At 38.6% G+C, this 27,817-nt stretch overlaps 1 protein-coding gene across 2 annotated transcripts; it reads right to left on the bottom strand.

Moving 5' to 3' along the window:
- Positions 1-532: 532 nt before the first annotated feature.
- LOC131781469 (protein MON2 homolog) lies at positions 533-27,817 on the bottom strand. Of its 2 annotated transcripts, XM_066174240.1 has the most exons (33): positions 27,559-27,817; positions 27,258-27,330; positions 25,573-25,697; positions 23,887-24,018; positions 22,890-23,019; positions 22,315-22,412; positions 21,794-21,919; positions 21,130-21,306; positions 20,381-20,505; positions 19,268-19,567; positions 18,410-18,633; positions 14,672-14,759; positions 13,910-14,246; positions 13,553-13,657; positions 12,790-12,870; positions 12,146-12,219; positions 11,675-11,762; positions 11,381-11,482; positions 11,123-11,233; positions 10,421-10,513; positions 9,925-10,007; positions 9,207-9,369; positions 8,285-8,554; positions 6,876-7,970; positions 6,085-6,205; positions 5,085-5,144; positions 4,441-4,504; positions 3,932-3,992; positions 3,716-3,842; positions 2,979-3,098; positions 2,262-2,370; positions 1,764-1,855; positions 533-1,661 (listed from the first exon to the last, which is right to left on the bottom strand). In XM_066174240.1, the coding sequence occupies exons 1-33, from the start codon at positions 27,664-27,666 to the stop codon at positions 1,492-1,494; spliced, it is 5,232 nt and encodes a 1,743-aa protein (XP_066030337.1). In that variant the 5' UTR covers positions 27,667-27,817; the 3' UTR covers positions 533-1,491. The 2 variants fall into 2 exon arrangements, with proteins under 2 accessions (XP_066030337.1, XP_058954107.2); XM_059098124.2 differs by lacking the exon at positions 5,085-5,144.

The raw sequence follows: 27,817 nt of genomic DNA, 5'->3' as shown, positions 1-27,817 counted from the left end.
GCAACCCTGAAGTAACCCACGCCGGGCCTTGACAGAACAGACTATGTCTGAGGTAATCGGGTTGCAATGAAGAGTTTCTTGGCTCGAAAGTAGCTGAAAAATAAGCTGAAATTTCTGGTAGTTCGAAAGCTCCTTCCACGTGCAAGATTACTCACAAATATGAATATTGATTTAAAAAATACATTTGAATTTCAAATGAGCTTTTGGACTGAAGAGTCGCGAAAATTACCAGAAAGCTCTCGGTTTCTCTCAATCAGTTGTAAAACGAAATATATTGACTAGCTGTTGATTTAATTTTTAACTTCTGTTTCAGAAAGAGGTCAGCGAATGAGGTCTAGCGTGCTAGCATGCTCAAAAGACTAGGCAAAATCCTTTTGCTTGTAGACTGACTTGCAAGAAAGCTCCCAAGAGAGTCGTCTTCTCTTAATAAGTAACACACGGTGAACCGTTTTCTATACATGGGAACAAGAAATCTCTAGATAAGAGCTCTTCGATGACAAAGTCAGAGTAAAAACGTAATACTTCTAAAAAATTATCGTGATTTCTCTTCTAACTTTATTGCACACGACATTTTTACGAATTAAATTCATACTTATTTTTATACAACAAATATTGAAATTTTTCATGAAATGCTCCTTAAGGTATTTGACAAAAGAACATGTAAAATGAGTTGAAGGTGCTGATATAAATATAAAGCGAGTTTTAACTAAGTGTCGCCTAATAATTGGCTGACAAACTCGCGCCATCTATTGATGTCACGTGTTTGTTTAGCGTTCCTATTGGTCGGCTGTGCTGTTTTCCTTTGCTGCAATTGGCTTGTAGAATAGCAATGGTTTCTGTTTTACAACACTCGCTTCAAAACTGCTCTATAGTGAAAAGCTATTGGAATCTTTGTTTTCGTCACCTCATGAAAACATAAGTGAAAATCAGGAGGTCCAATCCTTTCACTACCAAGATCTAAATAATAATCCTCCTTATAATTTGTACATTTCTTTCCATAGGATTAGTTCTAATAACTTGGAGTAACATTGAATAGAACGCCCTGGTTAATATTCCTATAAATTATCGTAATTGAAACGGTTAAAAAAAACCTTTTATTTTTCTTCGCCAAATATGGCTTAAGATTAGGCACAATTTCCTTTTTTCATTAGCTTCAATGGCTAGAAAAACCCCACGGAAATTTAATTAAATTATGGATACCCCTGCAGTAAACAGCTTTGTTTGCTTGAGACTATAAACCAAGAGCATTGTGGGGGATTGGATGAACCCCTATAAAATATCCCAAGAAACTGTAGTTTCTCCGACTCGTTTCCAGCTCACCGTCGCGCATGAACCATCTTGGAAGTCGGCAAGACACAATACCAGAAATATCTTCTGAAATGCATATTTCCTTCATTATATGTATTTTCAATAGTCTTTGGTGGAATTCAAATCCTCTTCTTAAAATTTAATGTCAAATTATGTCCTTTACACGCTTCTTCAATCTGCGTTTTAACGTTTACCATTTACAGCTTTCGACACACGAATGGGCGGTTTTACCAGGTCAGCGTACTCCTGTAACGCCTCTCGCAAAGCTCGGCGGACGGGGGTGGAGTTACAAACGGTACATTCCACAAGACGCGGGTACAACTCAACGACTTGTTCCCAGATCTGCGCGTCCACTGAACAAAAAGAAAAAAACCATATTGGGTTTCACGAGCTTAGCTCTATCCTTAACGAAGAGTATTCACCTTAGAGGGGAAGAGAAGAATAATTGAGCTTACCAACGGTAGGATTTTCCTTCACAGCTCTTTTCAAGGATGACAGCAACGTACTTATGGCTTTCATGACAAAAGACATCTCCGCCATACGCGTTCTGATGAATAACACAAGAATTTTAGTAAGTAACATTTAAAGTCCAGGGAGAAGGAGGGAGATGGATCGGTTACGAGTTCAGAATGCCACCATCAGCTCTGCTTAGAGTCGCTCTTTGATGGACCACCGACGGCCAACGTAAAAGAGGCCCTCCCATGGAAATTTGGAGGAGAACCGTAGAAAGGGAAATGAGGAGGAGAGGCTGGAAATGGGTCCAGCTTGACCAACAGGCGACAGAAATCAATGGCGTTCCATGTTCTTCTGCTGGTGCATGGAGGCATGAAAAGGAAGAACTGACGACGTCCAAGCTGAATTCTGTGAGATCTCTCAGAGACATTTTAAACTTGAATGGAAACGGCAGTCAGGGATGTTAAAAATCAGGTCAAACATGAAAGACAAGCTGTTACCTTGGTAAAGGACATTTTCCACTCAGTTTCTCATCTTCCACGTATTTAACAACAACGTCGCTACATCGTCTCAGTAGAGCGTCCAGCGCCAATTCTGACACCTTGCCGTCTACAACACAACGTAAAATGGTCACAAAAATCTCCTTTACTTCATTAACCCTATAACTCCCATGAGTGATCAAGACAGAATTTCTCCTCACAATATTAATACAGCATCAAGCAGACAAGTGATAAGAATAAAGAAAAATATAAATTAAAGGATTGTTAGCTAATCCAATATCAAATTCTCTAAACTAACATCATAGAATTGTACAGCAGACAGTAAGGAGAATTACTTATGTGATCATAAGAGTGAAAGGGTTAAGGATCTTCCAAAAAAGGTATTGGCTCTATGAAGGAAAAACATCGAGGGAGTTTACAAGTCCACCAGCTCATTTACCTGATTTGAACGGCAATAGTCAAAGTGATAAATTTCTACTCAATTAACTTTGTAACAAAGCAGAAATTTACCCATAATTATCGCAGACCTCACACTGATGTTAATAAATTCGGAAGAAGGCCGAAGCCTTCCGAATACGGCTAGCCGAGATCACCCTAAACCTGCGAAACCTTGTTGAATATCACCGAAGAGCTAATTTAACTATTTGTCACAACAGGACGTCGCGCATTTGATTATTTTGTCACTTTCAAGATAAGATAATGATGAACAATTCCTACCCGACTGCTCTGCAAGTTGATCCACATCAGATGTTCCGTTGACGAACGAAAACTGTAGCAAAGTTTCGAAACAAGACTTGGCAAACTCTTCACGAAGAGGAAATCCGTTAGCATCCGTTCCTGTCAAGAAACAAAAAACATGAAAAAAAATTATTCATTGCATAAAATATACAGATAGAAAGACTAAAAGACGAAGGCGACCTGTTCACGAAATTCACGGCGACGGAGAACATTCTGACGTCTACACAAAATCAACATCATGTTCGAAAGAACTGCTTAGGGTTAATTTGCTTAAAACGCATCAGGAGGAAGAGGGACTGCTTCAACCAAGAGTAAAGCGAAAGGAAACGAAAACAAAGAAAGAAAAACGATAAAATAATAACGTAGTCCTTTGAAGTCTGCCATTTTGTTGGTTTACCTCATGATGTCAATTGATTTCACCACTTCATAACCCATTTCAGTGCTGCCGCTCATAAAATATAATCCCGTTGTTTCATCATAACCAATCTTAAACCGAGTTAAGTTATTTGGAAATTTTAACCAGGTTTCTATAAAAAACCAGTTAACTCGCTTAGTGCGGCCGCAGCCAATGTAACGCAATAAAGAAAATCACGGTCTTCTTGACATGCCTGACCAGTGCTTAAATACACAGGAGATGCTGCTGATAATTCTTTTTAACTATTTCCATACATTCTCTGCGTCATTCTTTGGGAGAATTCAGTTAATGAACTACGTACCGCTAAAAGTGGCATCTGCAGCTGAGTGAATCGAGCCTCTGTTCAGGAGCGCCATGACTCGTGCCATGAAGTCTTTAGGCAGAGCAGCGGAATGGGGTAGAATCTCCTCACGGATCATGCGCAAAAGCTGTCAATCAAAATAAACCATGATTAATTTCCAAGTCGTTGCTCCTGTAATATAACCCGTCCCCCCCCTTTTAACACTTTTCTTTTCACCTTGATGTCCAGTTCTTCGTCTGCCTGATGCTGTTCCAGCGACTGATTCTCAGGGGGGGTCCTGTAAAATCAAACATGCGTTTCATCAGGGGAGGTGTAGGGCTAACGTTTTATTAATTGTGATTACTAAGCTGTTCAAAGTCTTTATTTAATGTGCGTTGAATAGCTGGTTTTAGCGGTTTTGTTTCGACTCGTGGGCCATAAAATTTAATTCAAACACACCTGGAGAAATGCACGCACTCCACATACTTGTCATTACTGATATCGCACTTTTGACGTCTTACGGGATCGTCCACTCTTGTGCAAGGTTATCTGCCGTTTTGCGCTTATGTCACGTTGTATGTTTTCCCGCGTTTGTAACGATTTAAGCGCTTTTAAAGTGCTGTGTGTTTTCCTGCGCTGGCTCATTCATAAGCGTCTAACTTTCTTTCAGCTACAATGCTCTAGTTCTAAGATTACAAACAACTTCTTCAAATCTACCTTAATACAAAACTAATGGAGAAACTTACATATCTGAAAAAAGAAAGTCTTCAAACGCTGAAGCTAATTCGTACCACATGGACCTAAAAGAATCTATAAGGACAGGCGAGACAAATCAGTACTATTGAAGGATAGGATTGGAAATACAATTTACAAAGATTACGCTGAGAGCACTATATGAACGACAATAAGGTTTTATCATATCCCATGTAAGCGGGCAAAACCATTATTCTGAGAAGGGAAGGTTTTGGGGATAAAAGACGGGAGAGGGAGGGGAGGGTGAACATTGGAAAGGATTGAAGAGACAACTCACCAAGATGAGACTGATTGTAACATATGAAGACACTGTAAGGTTTTACCACCGAACGTTTTATTACATGAATGCCTCAAGTTGAGATAGCCGTTTATGTTATGAGGCCAATCCCTTTTTTTACAGGAGAGGGATGGGGGGTAAGGGGGGGGGATGCGGAGGGGTAAGAGAGAGGGCAGGGCAAATGAAACAAACGACCATAAGAGGAGGAGAGATGGGAAAAAAGTAGAAGGGGATAGTGAAAGGAGGTGCAACAAAACGGCAAACTTGAGGGGAGGAGATGGAAAGGGATAGAATGAGGGGGGATTGAGAGGGGAAGGGATGGAAGGGGAGGTGGATTTCAGTCAATTCATATCACGGTACCTTGTCGTGAGAGAGCCGCATTGAGTCCTTTACGAATGGCTGTCATCAATGAATCGTCGGCTAGGACAGGGGAAACAAGTCAGACAAACCTGACGAGGGAGAGGGAAAAGGGAAGGGGATAGCGGGGGAAGGTTAAGGATAGGGAAAACAGAATAGACAATTCTGAGAGGAGAGGGGGGCCGGGAGAAATGAGGGAGAGGGGTTGGTGGGGGAAGGGAATAGTGCAGGAAGGAGATAGTGAGGGAAGGAAATAGCGGGGGAAGGACATAGAGCAGAAAAAAATAAAGTGAGGGAAGGAGATAGAGGGGGAAGGAGACAGTTGGGGAAAGAGATGTAGGAAAAAAAAAGAGACAGCAGGGGAAGGAGATAGTGGGGGGAAAGAGATAGAGGGGGGAAGGAAAGGAGATAGTGGGGGATGGAGATAGAGGGAGAAGGAGATAGATGGGGGAAAAGGAGATAGGGGGAAGGAGATAGTTGGGAATGGGATTGAGGGGGATGGAGATAGTTGGAAATGGGATTATAGGGGAAGGAAATAGTTGGGAAGAGAATTGTGGGAGAAGGAGATAGTTGGGAAGGGGATTGAGGGGAATGGAGATAGTGGAAGAAAGAATATAGTGGGGGAAGTAAATAGTGGGGGAAGGAGATAGAGGGGAAAGGGGATAGTGGGGTAAGGGTATAGTGGGGGAAGGAGACAATGGGGGAAGTAGATATTGGGGGAAGGAGATAATAGGGAATGGTATATTGGGAGAAGGAGATAGAAAAGGAAGGGGATACACGGAGAAGAGAAGGGAGAAAAAGGGAGAAAATATTGAGAGGAGAGGTGGATGAGAGGAGAAATGAGGAGAAGGGGATATTGGGGGAAGGGGTGGAACAAAGAGAACAAAGTAGACATTCTTGAGCGGACAAGACAGATTTAACTTACTCGTTACGGAAGCCAATCCACATACACGATAAGCTTCATGAAGTGAACAGTCATTTAAGTCAATTTAAGTCACGGTACCTGGTCGTGCGAGGGCCACATTGAGTCCTTTACGAATGACAGTCATCAATGAATCGACAGCTAGCTTCCAGGTGGACTGCGACGAGCAGCTGTACTTGAGACGAAGAGGATTGCGCAAAGACTGGAAACAGGTATGATCCATTTAATATTTTTGTTTTCATCACGCAGGCAAAAGAAAAAAGGCTCCACACAAGATCAATACAAAAATTGTAAAAATCCATTAAGTGCATAGGACCTCAGAACGAAAGTAAACCTCGTTCGTTCCAACTTGCTAGCTGGCGGTTTTGTGGGCGCTTTGAAGACCAAGAATGCAAGCACCGAAGCCGCGAGAGGATTGGTACGGGAGATAGTGGCTAAGGCGCACACAGAACTGCCAGCTATGAAGGCTACATTCGTTTAGATTTGTCCAAGCGATTATTTCACGAGGAAAGTAAGCATGAAATTTACGGCTTACGGATAAAAAATTAATTCCTTGACGTCTGAATAAAATTTAAGTGCATTATTGCCGTTTGCTATTGTCATAGCTTTTAAAAGCAATGCTCAAATTCCCTCATGTTTGAAAAAGTTGCCCTTTTTTGTCACTGGCCTTTGAAAATAACTTCTCCCCAGGTTTTGTTCTATGAAATACGTTTGAAAAAAGCTTTGCTTTCTGTTTCAATCACTTTGTTGTACATCGCAAAATAACTACCTAATTCATAAATTTCCGAAGAAAATTTCATCATTTGTTCATTATTGAGTGAACCACATACTGATGATATAAAGAGATTTAAGAAGCTGATTGCCTTTCGTACCTTAATGATTTTCTCCAACACTTTTTCCTCTATAACAGCTGGCTCAGATAAACATTCCCCGTAAAGTACCACAACCATTTCCATGCATTTCTCCGAGAACGGAGTCAACGATAGAATAATCCATTCCTTTTTCTTCCTTCTCGAAGCCTCTGCATTAGACGAATCGTCAACTTTTGGAGGTTCTGTCGCATAATCAAAAAACTGCAGTAACAGTGTAAAAAGTGTCGGATACATTGGTTGTTTTGAATCGTGGAGAACCGAGTTGGAAGAATGAGGCAGTGGCTCGCCCAAAATTTCAATAGCATCCAGAATAGCGTGTTGTAACGCTGTTAACACAGTATCCTGAAATGAAGGAACTAAAAACGGCGACTGATCTATATGTACAGGAATAGTTACAGAGGTCTGTAGAATTCGCGCAAGCTTCTGTAGATCAGCCAGGCCAAAACGGCTATATATTCTCATGAATAGCGAAGGAAAAATCTGAACTAAAGCTGCCAGGAAAGCTTGCGCAGGGTAAGTTCTAGCTGTAGTGATTTTTCCAGAAGAGTCCCTGCGAGTTCTGACGATATGTGCTTCAGACATGCTTGTTATGCCGATGTTGTACCAAGCACGCCACGCGTTCGTCCATAGATTTAAATCCTCGTCTGCTGCCTCACAAAACTTAGGTTTAACTTTAAGTTTAGCAGCTCCCTTTGCTACTCTTTTGTCCTTCCCGTTGTCTCCTGTATTTGAGGAATTTGCGCCAGCACCCTCTTGACTTTCTGACGAATCTTGAACGATGTCCTGAAAACTCTTGAGAGCCGCCAGTGCAACTTCAGCGGACTTGCTCAAAGCCGCAGACTCAATAAACTCCAACAAAAGAGCCCATGCGCGCGGGAACTCATCAAGGCCCGCTAAAATTTGGCGCCGGTTGTTAAACACACGCGCCACGCCACTGAGTGTCAGAACACGAGTTTCCGCCCACTGTTTTTCAGCGGTATCACGTGAATGGTGAATTAGGATTTTATTCTTTGAGTTTACTGCATCGCTCGGAGGAGGAACATCAGCTGCTGAAGTAGACATGGTTTTCACTTGTTCAAGCAAAGGAAACAACACCTGTTGGAAAATGAATACTACATTGTATGTCATGTCTTACATTCTCCATGGGAATGAGGTGAGCTTTGAGCGGACAATCAATGGAAAAAACCTCTCTACAACCCTTTAGGCACCAAGAAGAGGTTAATGTATAACATCTCCTTACAGAACATTATCTGATATTACAGTTAAGAGAAAAGAGAAATTAATCAGCTGGCGGAAGGGGGTGTTCACTTGACCCAAAATTAAATTCTCTTTTCTAACTGACGACTAAATATAAATGAGCCAGAATGGAGAATTAGCAATTGATCAACAGATAACAAAGCAATGATTACCCTCCACAGAGCTGTGTACCACGTGATATTTTCCAGCAACGAGCCATGCGCACTTATGGTGGAGAACAGCGTTTGCCCCGCGCTTTTTCTGACGGCTGGCCTAGGGTCGACACACAGCTCACCAAGTTTGGAATACAAACACATCCACTGCCTGTCTGAGGGGGGGACGGGTTTGTCGTACTTAGCACTGTCATTTAAGGTCGTCTCAATGTCTTGCAACTCTGTGCGAATTTTTTCTCGGTGTTGTGAGAGAAAATCGGAGATATTCCACTAAACACGAAGATAAAGAATTAAAATTACAAATTTTTCTGATTTTCAACTAAACCTGGTGCTGTTACGCCCATTTCAAGGTAAGTTTTAGCAACGAAAATTGAAATGTTTCTTGTGAAAATAAAGGCAAAGGAAAAGACTCAGAAGTAACTTAAAATACATGCATAAAAGAGGGAATCGAGTTGAAAAACAGGGAGAACTAGGAAACAAAAAAACAGGCCAACAATTGGTCAATTTTGATTAACTAAAAGTCTGGCATGGCTTCGAGGCTAGGGGGAATAAAACAAAAGAAATTAATTATTCATCCCTCAATTTCGATGTGATTCCATTTGGTTTGTTCCCCCGAGCCTCGGAGCCAAGTTTGAATCATAATATATCAAAAATGGCCTATTACACTAAACAAGCAAACAAGGAAGAACGAAAAAGCTACCACACTAGCAAGACACGAACTCTACCCCCTCCCCCTGCTGTGTCGTGAAGTGTCGTGAAGTGTCGTGAAGTTATCGTGAAGTGTCGTGAAGTTTCGTGAAGTGTCGTGAAGTTTCGTGAAGTTTCGTCCGATGTGAAGAAAGGACCAATGGGAGTGAAGTGTCTTGCCAAACAACACACTACAATAAAATAACCATGGCTCTGGCCCAGACCGGTAACCTACCAACAGACCAATGGCTGTCAAGCTAATGTTCAGCTCCTGAGGCTGGAGGCCAAATTTTCCCGCCACATCTACTACCACCTTGATGCACGTGCAAGGCATCAAGGGAAGGAAATCGGTCACCACAAGCTGCAGGCTTTGGAACGCCACGCGAATAAGACCTTCCCTGTAACAACGTGGGAGAAGAATCGACGTATCAGTGCACCTAAACATAAGGTAACTGGTTCTACGCTGTTAGGGCTCCACAACCAAAAGGATACCCGATTGTTAAAGTTTTCATTTTCTCCATAATAAATCACTTAAAGATGTTCCTGTGGTCAGTACAGAACACATTATAGGCTGCGGTAATGGTGCAATTTATCTGCGTCTTTCCGGCGAGCAACGTACAAGCGCGAGTAAAGCACGAGGCGAACGTGAAGTGGGAGTGTCGTGCGAGAGAAACGGCGTCATTTTTGTCCCAGTCCTTGCATTGTACGTTACTCGCGCTTGCCTTCACTAGCTTGAAAAACACACACACACACACAAATTAGGCCCGCTCAACAGCTGCCGGTAAATTCTATAATATAGCCTATCCCTAGAATTCCAATTCTTCATCAAAGTTATCTACATGTTAACATATTCACATTGGCCAAACAAGGTCTTCAATGTTCGCAAGAAAGAACAGTAGAACGATGCAGGTTATCTACGTCAACAGGCCATGAAATATAAACACGTATCTCACCCTTGTTGGTTAGTAGCCGCTCCGATAACTCCCAACACACATAACCAACCCTGACCAAGATTTTGACCAGTGGAGTGAAGAATCTGTGGACAGTAAACAAGGCTTTTATTTAATGCATAAGAACTTTGTAAGGATTTGTATCGTCTTCTTTCGGGACAAACTTTCAAATCTTTAGTTCGAATTTTTCGGAAACTTACCCCGATACCTCAAGAAAACTGAGAGCTTTTTCGTTCCAATTTTCTGTTAATAGATAAACGCAGGTGAATTTGCCCATGTCATAAAACAATTTGCTGGCACCTCACCGAGCATTCAAATGGCTGATGGAAATTTATTGCGGCCGTTCATTTTTGAACACAAGCATGTAAAGGATATCAATAACTTTACGATTTAAGGTAAATGAATTTAATTCGTTTCTACGTTAAAATGTACCAGACAAGAAGCATTTAGCCACAAAATAAGATTGGCATTAAACGTAAACATAGAGCAATACCCTCACCTGAAGAACACATTCCAATTGTTTATAGCGAATATCAGAGAAACTTATAGTGGACATTTCTTGGAGTGGACCCAGAAGCATGGACTGTAATTGCTGTGGAAGAGGACAGAGGGAAGATGATAGCGTTAGTTTCCGTTTTCCCTATGAGAGTAACACCACAGACGCTGTACAATCATAGTTGATCTATGGCAAGAACCTGTCTGAGTGTCTACCATTGTCTATCCATGTGTTTGACTGGTTGACTAAACGATTCGTATCGACTTGCAATTTTAAACTAAGTAATCAGGAATTGCATTGGTTTTGTTTAACTTCGCCATATGATTGGTCCAGAGAGTTGCGCCACTTTCTCAACCAATCAGATTCAAACCTAAAGCCAAATGCGGTTTCCCGCGCTTCAAGCAGTTTGCTTGGTTTTTACAAAGAGTTCTCATTGGCTGCTAGTGATAATTTCTTTTCCTCTAATTAGCCATGATTATTTCGGATTTGAGAGTGTCTATCTCTGTATTAAATTTGGTTTGCTATCAACTGTAAGTTGATAAAGATTGGTAGACTGCCATAAATTTTATAGGATTCCGACCCTTAGTCCTTCTTTTTTCTTTCCCAGTGTCCATCCATCCGTTCACCATTCAGAAGAAAACGAGTTGAATGATCTAACACTGCTATACAACGAGGCTGGCCTATAATATCTACCACGTGACTTACCAAGTCTTGTTTCAATGGTGGATCGTGGTCATGCGTCAGAGCTGAGCGAACCAATGACGTCACCGCCTCGGCGCCCCATTCTCTCATTTTAGTGTGAGGATGTTGGCAAACCTTGAAAAACAAACAAAAAACAAACAAACAAACTTATATGCCATGAATGGTGGTACAGGCGAGAAGTAGCAGACAGCCACAAAGGACCTACAGAGGTAAGGGTTGGAAAGACAACTTCCGTTTTTTCGTCGCAGTGAAAAAACTTACCTCCAACAGATGTGCGGTCAGCGGTTTCCACAAAACGCGTGCGCGGTGAAGGTTATTTAGGCCTGTTTCTAATAACTTAGCAACGGCGAAGAGAGATGGTTCCTAAAATGAACGACAATAAGTATTATTTCGCTTAGATTGAACAAAACAAAGGAGACAATAATAAACTAAAAGTAAAAAGGGTGGCAAAGAATGGAGAAGACTGTCAAGCACTTGGAAACCCCGGCTGAACATTTCAAGATTGAAAATCGATCGAACTAGAGCCATGAAATTTACTCTAAACTTTTCTGTTACCTTATTGCTTTGAGCTTGTTCCATGGATGTAGACGACAATCTACAAAGTGCGTCTACAAGATGATGGAGGGCTACGTCATCCAGGTATCTAAAAACATACGAAACAATCAAAGTTCCCGAATGAATCCAGTCGAACTGTAGCGAGTTCCTGCGATTTTGAGTTTGGATACCTTACCAACTGAGCTATAGAGGACGTGTTGACGAAAAAAGGCCACGGATAGGCCTGCATAACAAATATGCGTTTTTTTTTCTCGGAAAGCCTTTTGAAATCGGAAAAAATTCAGTGAAGATGAAAGTGAACATTTCGCTATTGGTTCAAGTATCATATCTGACTGGTCGAGACGGTGGAGGGAGTTTCCTGAACCGATAAAGAAGTGAACTAAAGCAAAGCAAAGTAATGCCAGACTATGTTCATCACTCGACTAAAAATTGCTCCAATGCGAAATAAGTAATTCTTCTACGACAACGTACTTAGATGTTTCAAAGAGTCTTGATAAGATTGCAGCCAAGACTGGAAGTTCAGCCATCATTGTTTGTGTTATAACCTGGAAGAGACAAAGCCAGCCATTAACAGAGTCACAAATGACATTTTCAGCTGTGCATGAAAACTACGATGAATAAAAACTGACGAAAGCTACCTAAAAGAAGAGATAACCTTTCTATGAAGCAGCGCAAAAATTGGATTACTTGCCACAGGAAATGAATTACTTGCTTTCATATTCAAATTTGAAAATAAAAGAACCCGGTTTTCGTGCACATCAGATCCCTTTGAAAATCAGGCTACCATATTTCATTTGTTGTTTTTATTGTTGCTGTTGCTGTTTTTGTTGCAATTTTTTGTATTTTTGCGTCGTAAAATCTGACGTAAATCTTCGCATAGCGATGGAAAAATGGGAAAATACTCACTAGATACTAGATGAAAGAATCAACATCTAGAGAGATAATAATCAACGAAAAAAGGACGGAGATGGCTGTGGATTAAGGACAGCGAGGATTATCGACAAGGATTCCAAATAAAGAACTAGAGAAACTTAAATGGTGATGAGATTCCAAAGAAAATAAACATTTTAGTCGCTTGTGATCACAATCCCTTCTTTACAAAATGTACTTGTTACCAGATTAGGGGCCTCGCTCGCTGGCATGGCTTTGAGTGTTCCTCCAGTTGATGGCTTGAGACCCAAAATCCAGGTAAGATGCTATTGAGATATAAATTGTATTTCATTTTGTTCAACATCTCTTGCTTTAAAAATAAATGAGACCATAAATTTCCACTCGTGACTTCAGATGAAGTATCATACAACTTCCAATCATCTTTAAATACATTTTGTTTTCCCAACGTGGTAAGTTACCATAACAACCCTTAAGCTTCTTAGAAAAACCCTTAAGTTCAGCCGGCTATGTGAGCCAACACATAGCTTTGGGTAAAATTCAACAACAAAAAAGATTGTATCGTTGGTTCAGAGCCACCTAAATTTGCAATAATCTACGTTTCGTTTCTCACTCCTTTGACTTTCATTTTTTCATTTCTCATTCCTCCATTTCTCGTTCGCTCATCTCCCATTAATTCACTTCTCATTTTTGAATTCTCTTTCTAACACTTTCACTTCTTCCTCTCTTTTTCTTTCAAATCTCGTCCGTTATCTCTCATTCCTTTTCATCCCATTCCTTTGTCTCTCGATCCTTCATTTCTCGTTCGCTCATCTCCATTTATTAACTTCTCATTCCTCAATTCTCTTTCCCTCACTCATAAATTCTTCTTCTCTTTTTCTTTCAAATCTCGTCCGTTATCTCTCATTCCTTTTTGTCTCATTCCTTAGTCTCTCAACCCTTCATTTCTCAGTTTTTGAGTCCGAAATTCATCAATGATTCTTGTCTCACCTGAAGCGTGGTAAGAACCATGTGCCACGCTGTACCCAGAATTCCACCATGGCAGTGAGCAAGGCTCAATAACGATCGCATACATTGGATGTTCTTCGCTGTCAACTGGAAATAAATACACCATTAGTTTCAAGGTAATCACCGCCGTCTGTTCAGCCTACAGGCTCTCGTGTTTCGGTTTCACCTTGAGTTACATTCGTCTAATCCACTATCGGCAGTTGGTTATGAAAAAAGTTACTGACATCCCTCTTTGTAAATGACTGCAAATGTCAGACTTAAGAAGTTTAGGCTGTAGTTCAAATACATTATTGCCCTAAATGACTAGAATGACGTCATTAACCCAACGTTTTTACTCACCGACACTGGACCATGACTAGAGCCAAGTGGGGTCCCTGTGACCACAGCACCAAAACCAGTCTCCCCTGAGTTGGTCGGTGATTTACCCAGAGCCCGGTGATCTCCTCCTTGAGGATCCATGAGAGCCTGAGACCCACTAATTGGCATCTTGACATAAGAAACCTGTGCGGTACCAGAGTGGGGATTGACTACTGTCAGGGTGTAGTGTGGGGGCAGTGCTGCCTTGCAAAGTGATGTGATAAAAGCATCTCTCGGAGTCGTAAGATTCAAGATACCACAGACATTGGCGTAAAGCTGGTAGGATTTTAGAATGGATTCCGTGACTGTTTCATCATTGCTGCAAGACATTTTATCGCATCAGCACTGACAAAAACCTTTTACTTCCTAGACGTGATCCAATCAACGAATACATTAAATCTTTCCTGTGGCTTTTCAGTATTAGTAAAAATCGACCAGTGTTCTATTACAAATGCTGTCATGTGATTGGTAACGCTACTCCCGAATTATTCCGTGATAGATAATGAGTGAAGTGAGAAGCCTAATTTTGTGCAGTTATGGACCATAGTGAATAAAATCGCGAGTCCGTCTTGTTGTTAACGTTTGAACTTGTGGATATATACTGGAACAGTTATATTATTCGCTCTAAATTCTTATGCGGGAAGTTAATTCAGGCTAAGGGATCCCTCCAGAGAGGTTTTCTTACCGCTACGATCGGTACAAAGTTTATGCGTTTTCCAATCAAAATATTGCGCGATTCAGTACCTTGCTTCCAACAGTAAAGAAAGTGACGCCAAAATACCACACCACGAGGCCGACACCATCTCCTGAAATAAATCTGGTGCCTTTGATCCTGAAAAATAAATAAATAAAAACACATTAAAATTCAGGAAAGGTAACGTTTTTGAATCATCATTTGTCATTTTAACAGTTCACGTTTTCTTTCTTTCTTTCTTTCTTTTTTTCCCTTGGCAAATTTGTCCTTAACAAATGACAACTTTTTTTAAAAACGATTCTTAGCTATTTTCATATGCAAGCTACATGTGTACTCAAGAGTATTCTAGTATAAATAGTATTCTTCCCGGCATACATATCGGTCAAGATTCGATTGCTATCATAGAATAGTTAACAGTTGACTGTCGTAAAACCAAACCCAAAGTAATCACAACAGCCAATCATTACGAAGGTTTGCGACATCATTAGCCAATCAGGACTGAAAGTAAGAGCAAGGAGAATCGCAGTCAAGTCATGACTGGTTTTCATTTAGCGTTTGATTGCTTTAGAGCATGGCGCCAGTTTTCTAGACCAATCACAAATCGAAGTAAGTCAAAACCAAAGAACTCCCGCATCACCGTTTCGACTTTTGAAAATTACTCTAAAAACCAGCAAAGTAATCATCTCATTGATTGCTGCCCTAAATAGTAAAAACAAGCGCAGTGACTAATCGATATCATCTAATGCACACTCTAACATAGCATTCCAAGGTGTATACAAATTAGACAGAATGAATTCATAATTATTAAATACTGCTACTTTCTTTAAATGATTGAAATATAAGAATATTTCATATTAAATAAATAATAATAAAATAAAGAGCCAGGTGTCGTTTTTGGAATGAACTCCCTAAAACACTAACGCAGCAAATGATTAATTTTATTTCAAAGCTGCTCTCAACAGCCGTGCTTTAAATGGAGTCTAAGATTACTACTTATACCTAATTCCAATAACTTTGTCAAAGAAAAAGCACATACAAAAGAAGAAAAAAAACAAATATTAATTTATTAGCACATAAAACTACTATCTGGCTGTGTGCAATTCCCAAAATTAAAAAAAAAAAATTATATGCTAATGTCGTATGCTGATCATGCCATATGTTAATTAAATTAAATTTCGCTTTTCTTTTTAGTTATTTTCTTGTCAACGTTACTGCAACTTGTTTCAGTGCATATCTACGGAACTTAGATTTATTCATGCTCCATATGTTATACCTACTACGTTAATTGCAAGAGTTACTGAAAAACTCGTTGAAAAGAAGTGACCAACACAATGATGACTAATTAAAGAAAAATTCGACAGTCTGAAACTGTTGATATTAAAGGAAAAGGCCCCCCTAATACGAATATCTCCATAAGTTTTTCTATGTTTAGATTAAACATGTTATTAGCTGGAACTGAAACTGGCAGAACGAAACTGTTTAAAAGTTACTTACAACACGGACGCTATTATGTATTTCACGTGTTGTTTAATAACGCTTCGTTTACTTTTCAACCGTCATTTTGGACAAGGATATAGTTAGTGAGGGTTTTTTTTTTTCTTGATTCCATTATTTGAGTTTCGTGCGATTATGAGCGTAGAAATAAAAGTCAAGTCATAAGAGCTATTAAATTAGCTGTATGGGCTTACGGTTTTTGACGGAAAGGATTAATTTCTTCGTCATAATTATTTCATTTTGTTCACCACTATGATGACACGAAAGAAAGTTCCGATGCGATAACAGCTATGAAAAACAGTATTTAAAGTGCTAGACATCCTCAAACAACCAATTAATTTTTGATGCTATCAGTTTATATTACTTAGGCGAAAGAAGGACTTTTACCGAGTTGCATGATGAAAAATTGCTTTTTGCATTTTCAATGCAAAAAGAAAATTGTACATTACTTTAGGGAGAGCAGACGGTTTAAACAACCGCCTGCAAACAAAATAATTTGAAAAATTTGAATAAAAGTGGTAATATTATTTTCAATGCAAAGACAAAATTGTAAATAACTCTAGGGAGAGCAGATGGTTTAAAACAACCTCTTGCAAACATGACAATGCTATCTCTGTTTTAGATCATTAGCAATAGCAACAGCGAGAGCGTTTCACAGAAAATGGAAACATGGGCTTGGATTATATCTTGGATTTTCACCATCTTCACAGTTATCGGTAATGGATTTGTGATCCTCCTCGTATACTGGAATCGACATCTTCGCACCAAAACCAACGCGTTCGTTATTTCCTTAGCAGTGGCAGATTTTTTCCTAGGATTGACTACAGTTCCTTCACATCTCTTCTGCGAGTTGGCGAGTTGGTGTGAGCCAATCGACCACTTTTTACCTATAATGTTTACCAGGGTGTTCTTCCAATACTCGTCTGGGACAAATCTGTGCGGTTTGGTCATCGAACGCTACCTAGCTGTTGTGAGGCCGTTAAAATACCTATCTATCATGAGGCGCAGCCGAGTCATACAAATAATACTCTTATCCTGGGCAATTCCCGCTCTTTTTATCGCACTTGTGTCACTACTTCGATACAGATTAGAAACAACTCTTGCTCTCCATGTCACTGGATGGTTGTATATGATTTTTGAAGTAGTTTTGTGTGTATTTTTACTATTTTATTTAACATCAATGTTGTGTGTTGTTTTCAAACAAGGCCATGCCATCCGCAGGCTTGCAAAACAGCTCCGTTTTAACCATCGACTTGTGGCTAAAACTCAAGGAAAGTCTGCAGTCAAGATGATGGCTATTGCAATTGGAGTGTTTCTCATTTGTTATGGCATTTACCTGAAATGTAGCCTTGTAATGGCAATTTCAAAGGATTCCAATTGCGGTGATTTCAATTACAAGCTGCCTATTTTAATACTTAACTCTGCAGTGAATCCCTTAGCGTATGCTCTTTTCAAGCGAGACATTAAGAAGGAGTTTAAAAAAATAATTCCTTTAACCCTTTAACTCCCAAGATCTGATTGTTAATTCTCCCTTCTGGCTACCATTCATTTCCCTGTAAATTACTTACGAGAATTTGGTGTTAGATCAAGATAACATTTACTTGATAAGTTTGAGTATTTTCATGACCTATTTGCTAGATAATGCATGGATGTAATAGGGAGAAGTTACATGTTAATCACTTCTGATAGTTTAATGACCTCAAAGAAGTATAACGAAAGCAGAGAATCAAATTGTAAAATTCAGTATATAAGCGAGACACAGGTTTTTCCTTGGTGATGGAAAGAGTCTATTGTAACCAACTGTACTTGTCTTTAAAAGTCTTTTTAGCTGAATGAATTAATCGAGAGATTTGAAACGAACTTTCTCTTTTCTACATTAAAAATATGGAAAATTTGAGACACATAGCTGTAATGAAATAACAGAACTATCGCAACTTAATTTACCTCTAATCTCTACTGTAAATTTCAAAGCATATTTATGCTCTTTTAACTAATTTTACGACCATTTCAGAAACTTAAGGAAATAAAAGAATAGAGATTTCAAGAAAACGAAGCAATCTTGGATTCATTTCAGAGAGAAATCGCTCCACTTTGACCCTCTCACTCCAAAGATCTCATTCGTAATTCCCCTTTCTGTCTGCTATACAATTCTTTTGACATAAGTTCAGAGAATTTGGAGCTGGATCAAGAAATAATCCCCTAATTTTCTCTCATCACATGTCTGCTTAATATTATATCGATATTGTAAGGAAAAATTCTGTCTTGGTCATTCACAAACAAAAGCTTTTCCTTACCTTTATCATTCTCATTGATGGTGTCAGTTCCCACTCCGGTTTCAATGGCTGCTCCTGATGCATCAGGCTCAATCCAACCCATCCCTTCGGCAGCACTTGACACATCATTGTTTTCTTGTACAAGCACATCAAGACTTTTGACGATCTCCAGCAAACAAGCAAACGCAATGGAGAGTGTGTAGCCGTCGGAGATCGATGAATTTTCTTTTTCTAACTGTTCAAGGCTACGAAAAGAAAAACATGGTACCTTTTTGTAATTGGCTAAAGACTAACTAGTCTCTTGTGCGGCCCTGAAACTCGTCGTTTCAATGTCTCAATGATCTGCGAACGATAGCTAGTCCATTCATCTCCACAAATTACAGAAAAATATCGTCTGGTATTTGAACACGATTATCGCCGAAAAATCAAAGACGCCCCTTCCCGATTTTCTTTAGCAAAGCGCGCGGCTGAACACGAAGTAACGTCCACAAAACCTTAAAACCTTGATTATTTGACCGGTTAATTAGTGTCTTTTGCAGCTGTTGTTTGGCTGCGTCAAGCAACTTAGTCTCTCCCCTTCGGGAAGAGGTTCCTCTAAGGGTTCCCTTCCCCACGGGAAGAAGTTCCTCAAAGGGTTTCCTCCTCCACGGGAAGGCGTTCTACAGAGGTTTCCCACCATCTTTGGAAGGGGTTCCCCTTTGGGGTCCCTCCTGTAGCTGCAGGAGTTCCTAGAGGGTTGGCTACCTTCTGGAGAAAAAAAACAGGCATAAATCTGCAGATTTGATCGTGGAAATGTTTAAAATAATTCAAACCTCCGCCAAACAATGCATAAGTGAAAAGTTTAGAGAAGCAATCGGGGAGATTCTCATGAACACTTACTAAACAGGTTTCGCTTGTCCTAAAACGGGCAAAACAGACAGGGGTATCCATGCACCCCTATAGGAGAATCCAGGTTGCGGGGTGACCCCGCCCATTGCACTCAACGCCACAACTGATGGGGGAGGGGCACTGGAGGGTGTTTGGATCGTGTTCGCACTCGGCAGGTGAGCTGTGTTCTGTGACGAGCTGTGCAATGACAGGTTGGTGAATATTCCCTGGGTAAAACTCGTCAGAGCATTCACCATATCATGGAAGATTCTTGTAGAATGCTCTTGCATGTCGTAGAAGAGACAAAATGACCTACAGGTGAGAAAGTATTTATTGTGAAACTCACGAAACGGTAAACACGAGACATAGGTTTGGAAAATTTTTGTGTTTCAAAGAAAACTACGTGTTCGTAGCGTGTTTTGTCTAATACAAAAATTAAGGAAACGAATTCATCAGAAAATAAATTGAATGTTGAGTCAAAAATTTTTCGTCCCAAATAGAGCGCAGAGGCCATTGCTTGTATCAATGCAAATAGCGTACACGCGTGATACCTTGGGGCGATCAAACTTCTATACCCTTAAGAAAGGAGTTTTTGGGCATACGAGGCAATAGTTCTAACGGACCATTACTTAAAAATCAAAAGTTTAAATATTTGACAGGTCAGAAAAGATATGAGACTGAGCTAAAATTTGTTCGGCCAGCCAGCATAACTGCCAACTCTCCAAAAAATGAATTATTTTTAGCCCTGTTGCATACTTCTAAGACCCAAATTCCTAACTAAGAATTCTTCTTGCAGTTCAAATAGACTCAGAACAAAATGTAAAGTTTCCCTCAAAATTTAGTGCAACATTTAACTGTATTTACAGCATGACATAAGAGTTGTAAAGTGGGTAATAATTTGAATCTGATCTGATTATTAATTCTCCCCTCTAGCTGCTACACATTTCCTTGTAAATTAGTTATGAGAACTTGGTGCTAGATCAAGATAGCAGCTTCTACCTGATAAGTTTGAATATTCTCATTACCTGTTTGCTGAAGAATGTATGGATATTGTAGGGAGAAGTTTCATGTTAATCACTGCTGGGAGTTTAAGGGTTAAAGCGAGAGGATTCAACAATAACTTACCTCAGCAAGGCTGGCTGGATGGTGAGGGTATGAAGAACCTCAAGAGCCAGTGCTCTTTGCCACTGAGGTTTATCTGGCTCCAAGAACTTCACCAAGAGAGAAAGAAATATCTCGCATTCTGTTACCTGCAATATAACCAGAAATATCCAAGAAAAAGTTAATCTTGGTTCATTCACTGAACTTTTCAATAGCAAGTGCAGTAAATCCTTATGAGAAGGTACTGTACATGTATTTCAAGCAATTTAAGTTTTAAGCTGTTATCAACCATCAGCCCTGTCATTTACCACCTCTCAAGCACTTTTTTATGCAAGTTAACACCTAAATTAAAAATATTTAACCCTTTAAACACTAAGAGTGACCATCATTTAATTTCTCCTTACAGTAATAATGTTGAATCATACATTAAGATCATTAGAAAAAAAGAAATGATTGCCAACCTAAGAGGCTTTGATTATTAAACAAATTCTTCTTATCAGTACCAAAGGAAACATTTAGAGGAGAGTATGAGGAATGTAGATACTGATGTTAAGGTGTAAAGGGGGAAAGTAAATTAAGTTCCCTGCTGAATGTTGCAACCCTCCAAAAGACAACTTCATACATCGATTAGTGCAAAAACATCAGATCTGTATTTCTACATGCTGATTGTAAGAGGGTGCATGTAGGTCATGATCAAGGAATCATTCCATTACTGTTGTCTTTAAGACTAAAATGAAATCTATGAAATTAAATAAAAAAATTAAACAGCTCACCAGAAGAGTGTAAAATTTCTCGATCAAGACAGAGACAATTCTTAGAAGTCTAACAGCCACTGGATAAAGAGGCTTCTCTAATGGAGTGGAGCTTATACGATGTTTGATGCTTGGAGAGAACAACTTGATAATCAGAGGGCATACCCTTTCCTTCAGAAGAAAGCTGAACTCTGGATGCTGAAGAAAAAAAACAGAGCCAAATGATTTTAAAACTGATGAATAAGAGTTGTGCTTTCTCAGCCTGATTGATGATTACATCATGTCTTACTTAAATTGCCAAGTTTGAAGTTATAATGGTAATCAGCCCCTCATGAATGCAATAAAATACAATACAACATCTTTACTGGGACTCCCCAAGAGGGATCTTTGGGTCAAATTACAACAATGATTAAAAACTGAAAAACAAATACAGATTACTCTATATTACTTATGTCCAATCTATCATAAACAAGAAGTCAACTGCTACAGAAAACTTAAAAAATAATGATTAATTTCTACTTGGAAAACTTTCTGGAAAGTAATTTTTGCAGCACTTCGGGAGGTTTATATTGTTATCAATCCTTGCATCATAATTGTGGGTTTCAGATCTCTCATGAAACATCTTAACTTGCGATCTTGGTGCCTTATTGTTTTTAGGCCCTGGATAGCACAGAATTTAATTTACCTTGAGAAATATATTCGGGTAACCTCTGAGCACACTTTCAAGCAGCTCTAATCCAAATGTTCTTGTCATCTCAGTGATGCCATTCAACCAGTAAGGTTGTTCACCATTTGTCAGTTGGCATAAGTCCTAAAATAAAATTCACAGGGAAGTTGTTAACTATCACAGACAATGTAAATTTTCCAAGGAGGCTTTTGATATCAAAACCTTCTGAGTTTGTGTGTTCCATACTCAGTTTGTTAATACACCATGATCGGTCAATTTAGCAGGATGTATTTCACTGTGCGGCCTGCTAAATTCAAAAGTTTGTTTGAATTGATTAATTATTATTCACTCTCTATTTGAACTCAAATACATAATTAACTTCTTTTCATCATTCCATACTATAAGTTACAAAACCTCATTTTTTCTGCTCTGATTTGTGGCCTGTAGGCTTCAGGCTAGGGCCATAAATCTGAGCAAAAACTAAGTCCACAAGTTACAGTACAGACCTCAAACTCGGTTATTAAGAGGTATGTATATACCTGAAATAGAAGATAAGCATCCCTTCCACATGGGTGCAGACTGACTGGACAGTTCTTGTGTCGCACTGATCCTGCTGTTTCTTCTACATCCTGAGAAGCTGGAAAATTTACAATACAGACTATCACAACAGGCTGACGCTGAAAAAATTTAATAATTTAGATAATTTTGAAGCTCTTATCCCCTTGACTCTCTATGATAAGATGCTTCACACTTCCCTGACTGACTGCTGGTACCCATTTATAACTTCTAGGTGCCCAAGAGTACAATAGGTCTTGAACCCAGACCTCTCAATCCAGAGTTCAGCCTGCTAGCTTTTAGGGTTAATAGTATGGTAGAGTTTCTTACAACATGTATCTCACATGTATATATGTACAAACTCATTGACTAAAATTCCAGGGTGGCACTTTTCACAACCACAAGTGCTACAAGTTATTAATACCCAGTCATTTCTTGAGAAGAACAGCCCTGGATTCTTGAGGGTGTCACACGATCAGTAGTTTAATTTAAAAATTAAAGGTAAGTAAAAGTTCAGAGTTATTAAGTTATTAAGTGCATAGGTCAAAGAGCTTAGTACCCAGGCCTTGTTTATCCTCAGTAATGACTCTTTCAAATATCACTGACACCATCTGCCTCACAGTTGCTGCCGCTGTTGTACAGATTGTTGCATCTTTAATGAAGTACAACTTGAAGCACAAGACCATGGCCTAAGAAGAGGAAAAGTGAGGAGAATTTGTACTGTAACCAAATTATAAAATGGTAATTCTAATAATATGCCCATCTAACTTTTAAAGGAATAGACTTAAGAGTTTTGTGCGCTTTACACATCATACATTAAGGTAACTGCACAATGTTGTAGCACCCAAAAGTTAGAGCTAATCATAATTGCTAACTTTTTTGATGTTTAACCCTTTAATACCTGAGAGTGATTAGCATCTAATTTCTCCTTTCAATATCACCCCTGAATTAAACATTAAGGTCATGAGAATAAAGGAAATGATAATCAACCGAAAAACCTCTTGATTGTTAAACAAATTCTCCTTGCCAGCACATTAGGAAATGTATAGAGAACAGTATGGAGAATATGCATACTGATATTAGGGTGTAAAGGGTTAAGAAAGGGTTGTGGTTTATTTTATTGTCCTACACACTGTAAATATTAAACTAGCAACAATACTTCTACACTACTTTGAGAGATGAGGTTCAGGGATTTTAAAATTGATCAATTTCATGACTTCGTAGACTAAATCACAATGTTACAGCAGATTTTTTTCAGTCTTAATTAAGTAGACCAGTGGATTTTGGTGTTCCTTGGCGCTCCTTTTGGTGTTAACCCTTTACAACCTGACATCAATATGCATATTCTCCATACTGTTCTCTATACATTTCCTAAAGTGCTGACGAGGAGAATTTGTCTAACAATCAAGAGCTTCTACAGCTGAAGATCATTAACTTTACTCTCTTGACCTTAAAGTGTGATTCAGAGAGTGATATAGTAAAGAGAAATTATATGCTGATCACTCTTCAGGGTCAAAGGATTTTAAGTACACACCAATTAAGCAAAATTTACTGACCTTCCCGAGGTTTTCCCCATGAACAATATTTGAAGTTGTTATAAGAAGAATGATAGTCTGAAGAATTCGTAATTCTTCTAATCCTCCTTCCATCAACTGCCACAGTGCGCTAACAAGGTTAACAGATGACGACTGCAACAAAGAGATAAATTAACAGGTGTTAACAGGTGTTAAACTGGAGTCTTCTATATTACAAGCACAAATTGACTGGCCTGAGGGCTTTCTCAGTGTGCGTGCCTTACCTCTGGAACTTGGTTCCATTTGAGATTAAATGCAGTGCATCTGTCTCTATTTTTAAAGCTAAGCTTTAGACCTATCTTTTTCGGCAAGCATATTTTTAGACTTTAAATTTTTATTTAATTATCATAGGTTATGATAATTTGACACTGTAAAGCACATTTGGGCATTAGGAAATGAGCTATAGAAATAAATTATTATTATTATTATTATCATTATTATAATTATTATTATTATTATTATTTAGTAAAACAAATTTAGCTAAAGGAAATGCTTTCAAGTTTACGAGGGCCTCAATGGGGTAGTTGTTTGTACAGCTAACATTTAAAATAATGTCCACTTAACAGTTAATGGGTAAATTGACAATTTCAAAATAACACATTGTAGTTTCCAAAGGGTCTTAATATTAGCAGGCAAGTCACGAATTTAAAGAAAGCGACAAAACTTTTATGTCTGTACTACATGTTTTGACAGAAACTTCCGTTATCTTCAGTTAATTAATGTACAAAGCATTGGAAGTTGAATTGTAAAGCAAGTAGAACAATGCTAATGATGATAATAGTGATAACAAGAAAAGAGATAAAGCATAAAAGTGTGAGAATTAAAAGGACAGTTTTAGATTTACATGGACTGTGGTGTAATTGTTGATTCAAGGATGGTTGTTCTCTTTGAATATGAATAGCCTCTTTTATCTTAAGTTGAAAACCAGTAGAGGCGTGATCCAAAACATGGTAGTTATCTGCTGAACACAAAGCGTGATAATGTGCAGAATCTTGCAGATGCTTGAAAATGTGAGTGGCCCTGTAACTGACTAAGTGCTCTCAAACACAAGGCCTCTCAACACATTGTAGATAGGAAAAAAATTTTATGTCCAACTTTGTTTAAGATAAATGGTTAAAATTTATCAATTTTTACAACTAACAGCTAAGTTTTTTGGTGGTTTTACTGCTAAAAGTTCACCCCATTGAGACCCTGTTAGACAAATGGAACCTAATGGTATTAACGGGGTAATTTTAGGGTATGACTCTTCATGAAAAAGGAAGTAACACTGCTTTTACAAAGATTTGAACAATCTCAACAATTTAATAAATTGCTCTCAACAGATGTTGACAACTACCACCTCTACAAGTACAGCAAACAAGCTTCACAGAATTACCCTCCTTTATTGATGGGTAGAAAATGATTTATGCTTCTAAACTTTTTTAGCCCAAAACATCACGGCAAAAACTGATAGCTCAGTTTCCATGAAACAGACTTTAAGCACTTGACTGACAAATAGTTCTTTACTTGACTCTGATATTATCTTCTGCTTAGCTTGTCTAAACATCAGTCATTACTAAAAAACAATGCTTTTCAGGATTACTCTCAACTGGATGAGCTTAATAAAATTACCCAGCGTTGTAGTTATTATTATCAAATTCTTTATAACAATCAAGATGGTGTGCAAACCTCTGATAAAGCATCATTGGTTATAAGCCGCTGAAGAGCTGTCAGAGAAATTTGTACCACTCGGAGACTCTTGGTATCACAGCCAAGCAAGAAAGGTTGGACTATCTCAGTTTCTTCAGCAATCACTGTTAAAAAGGAAATAAATACATGTCATTATATGTTGATCATTATTTGGTTAATGCTGTTTTCAACCTTGTACACCCTCTGATCAGTATCTACATTCTCCATACTCTTCTCTATACATTTCTTAAGGTGCTGACAAGGAGAATTTGTTTAACAATCAAAGCTCCTCAGGTTGGCAATTATTTACTTTCCTCTCATGATCCCAAAGAATGATTCAGTAGTTATACTGTAAGGAGAAATTAGATGCTAGTTACTCTTAGGATTTAACCGTTTAATTCCCAAGATTGGATTGTTAATTCTCCCCTCCAGGCACTACGCATTTCCTTGTAATTTAATAATAAGAATTTGATGTTAGATCAAGATAACTTCTACAAGATAAGTTTGAGTATTCCCATTACCTGTTTGCTGGATAATGTATGGATACCACAGAGAGAAGTTACAATTATGTTAGTCACTTCTGGGAGTTAGGGGGTTAAAAGTTTAAGAGAGCTGCATCATACCTTTGGAAGCATTGCATTTCTGGCAGAATTTTAATGGCCTGGGCCCAGTTGCTTGAAGGCCGATTAGCTAACCCAGGGTTAAATTTTAATCTACCTAGGTTTTTATATTTCTCTGTTTAAAAGCTGTTTTAAGGACAATTTTTCTCTTTTGTTTTAAGAACATTCCATCACCAATCATCAAATTGAAGACAAACAGAGTTAAACTGAATGTTCTTTACAAACTTTCAGATCTTTAATCAAATTTTACACTAACTCTACATTATCTTAACCCAGCTTTGAACAGCCTGGCCCAAAGCTTTTTTCATTCAGATGTAGAAACAATTCTCCTGTTTCTTTCTCATTCTTATCTCTTGATCCTGTAACCACTTAGCCTGATCAGCATCTTATTTCTCCTTATAGTTCAACCCCTAAATCACACATTAATGTAACAAGAATAAAGGAAATGATCACCAACTTAGGACATTCTTGATTGTTAAACAAATTCTCCTTGTCAGCACTTTAGAAAATGTATAGAGAACAGTATGGAGAATATGCATACTGATGTTAAGGGGTGTAAAGAGTTAACCCCTTTACTCCCAAAATCTACATGTTCATATAAATGCTAAATTCTTTACATGCAACATTGTATATATTTTATATAATTTCAGCCCAGAGAATTTAGTCTTATATTGATCAGAGAATATGTCCTGATTGATATTCTTCTTTATTCTCATTACACTTCTGCTTTAAATGAATTTATATTGTAAGGAGAAACACCCTTTTGATCACTCCAGGTGTGAAGATTTTTAAAAACCCTGAGAAAATCTGTCTTTTTTTGAAGCAGCTACATATGTGTGTTGCAAGTTATCAATGCTTATATTAGACGTTTTTATTTGTAAACAGCTATTTCTCCTAAGTTATCAGTGTTTTTATTCCTTTCAACAAGGAAACTGCTATTAATTCATAGCCAATTCTATTTGTAAATAAAATTGAAATGGAGAAATAAAAATATTTTACGACTGACGCCTGACAAAAGCTGATTTCAAAGTTCATGTTGAATATCTCTATACAATGTCTACTCACCTTTCGTGATTTTCAAATTCTTCACCTTGGCAGCACCAATAGTTCTGAGGCGTAAGATTCCAGCTTCTGCCGCCTATAAAAAGAATAACAATTGTCAAACCGGGGGATGGAGGCAAGCGGATATCAAAATTTCAAGGTTAAACGATCAACAACAGTCATTAAGATTAAATATAGTTAAAATAAAATTTTGTTGATTTTAAATCGGGAATGCCAACCTTGAACACGTTATCACTCTGGTCACTAGAAAAAGCTCTCAAAGACACAAGCGAGGCTATTCTAAGACATCAAACTGGCTTCTCACCTCTTTAACCGGTTGAAATTTTCGCCTAGTCTCGTTCGACAAAGCTCTAAGGTCAGATTGGACTGCATCAATAAATTTCCGTGATCGCTCGTCCAGAGTTTTCGACATGTTCGAGATGATCAGCAGCGAGCCCTCACATAAATTAATTTTTTATCTCTGCTGGGATTTGTACTATTTCTGGCCATTTTAGGATCGTTTTTGTCCGAAGTTTTCAGCAGATTAATTTGGTGGAACAAAGGGAGGAGGCCGCCATATTGGA

Source organism: Pocillopora verrucosa, chromosome 11 (genome assembly GCF_036669915.1).
Source record: "Pocillopora verrucosa isolate sample1 chromosome 11, ASM3666991v2, whole genome shotgun sequence".
NCBI classification, from domain to species: Eukaryota; Metazoa; Cnidaria; class Anthozoa; order Scleractinia; family Pocilloporidae; genus Pocillopora; species Pocillopora verrucosa.
The sequence above is the reverse complement of the archived record's forward strand: the minus strand, read 5'-3'. Positions and strand labels throughout refer to the sequence as shown.

Coding starts and splice junctions, on each gene's coding strand:
- LOC131781469 (XM_066174240.1), bottom strand. CDS start 27,666: ATGTCGAAAACTCTGGACGAGCGATCACGGAAATTTATTGATGCAGTC. Junction 23,020..23,886: donor ATGGGGAAAACCTCGGGAAG/GTCAGTAAATTT, acceptor TCCTCTTCTTAG/GCCATGGTCTTGTGCTTCAA. Junction 14,760..18,409: donor CATCAATGAGAATGATAAAG/GTAAGGAAAAGC, acceptor TTTATTTTTCAG/GATCAAAGGCACCAGATTTA.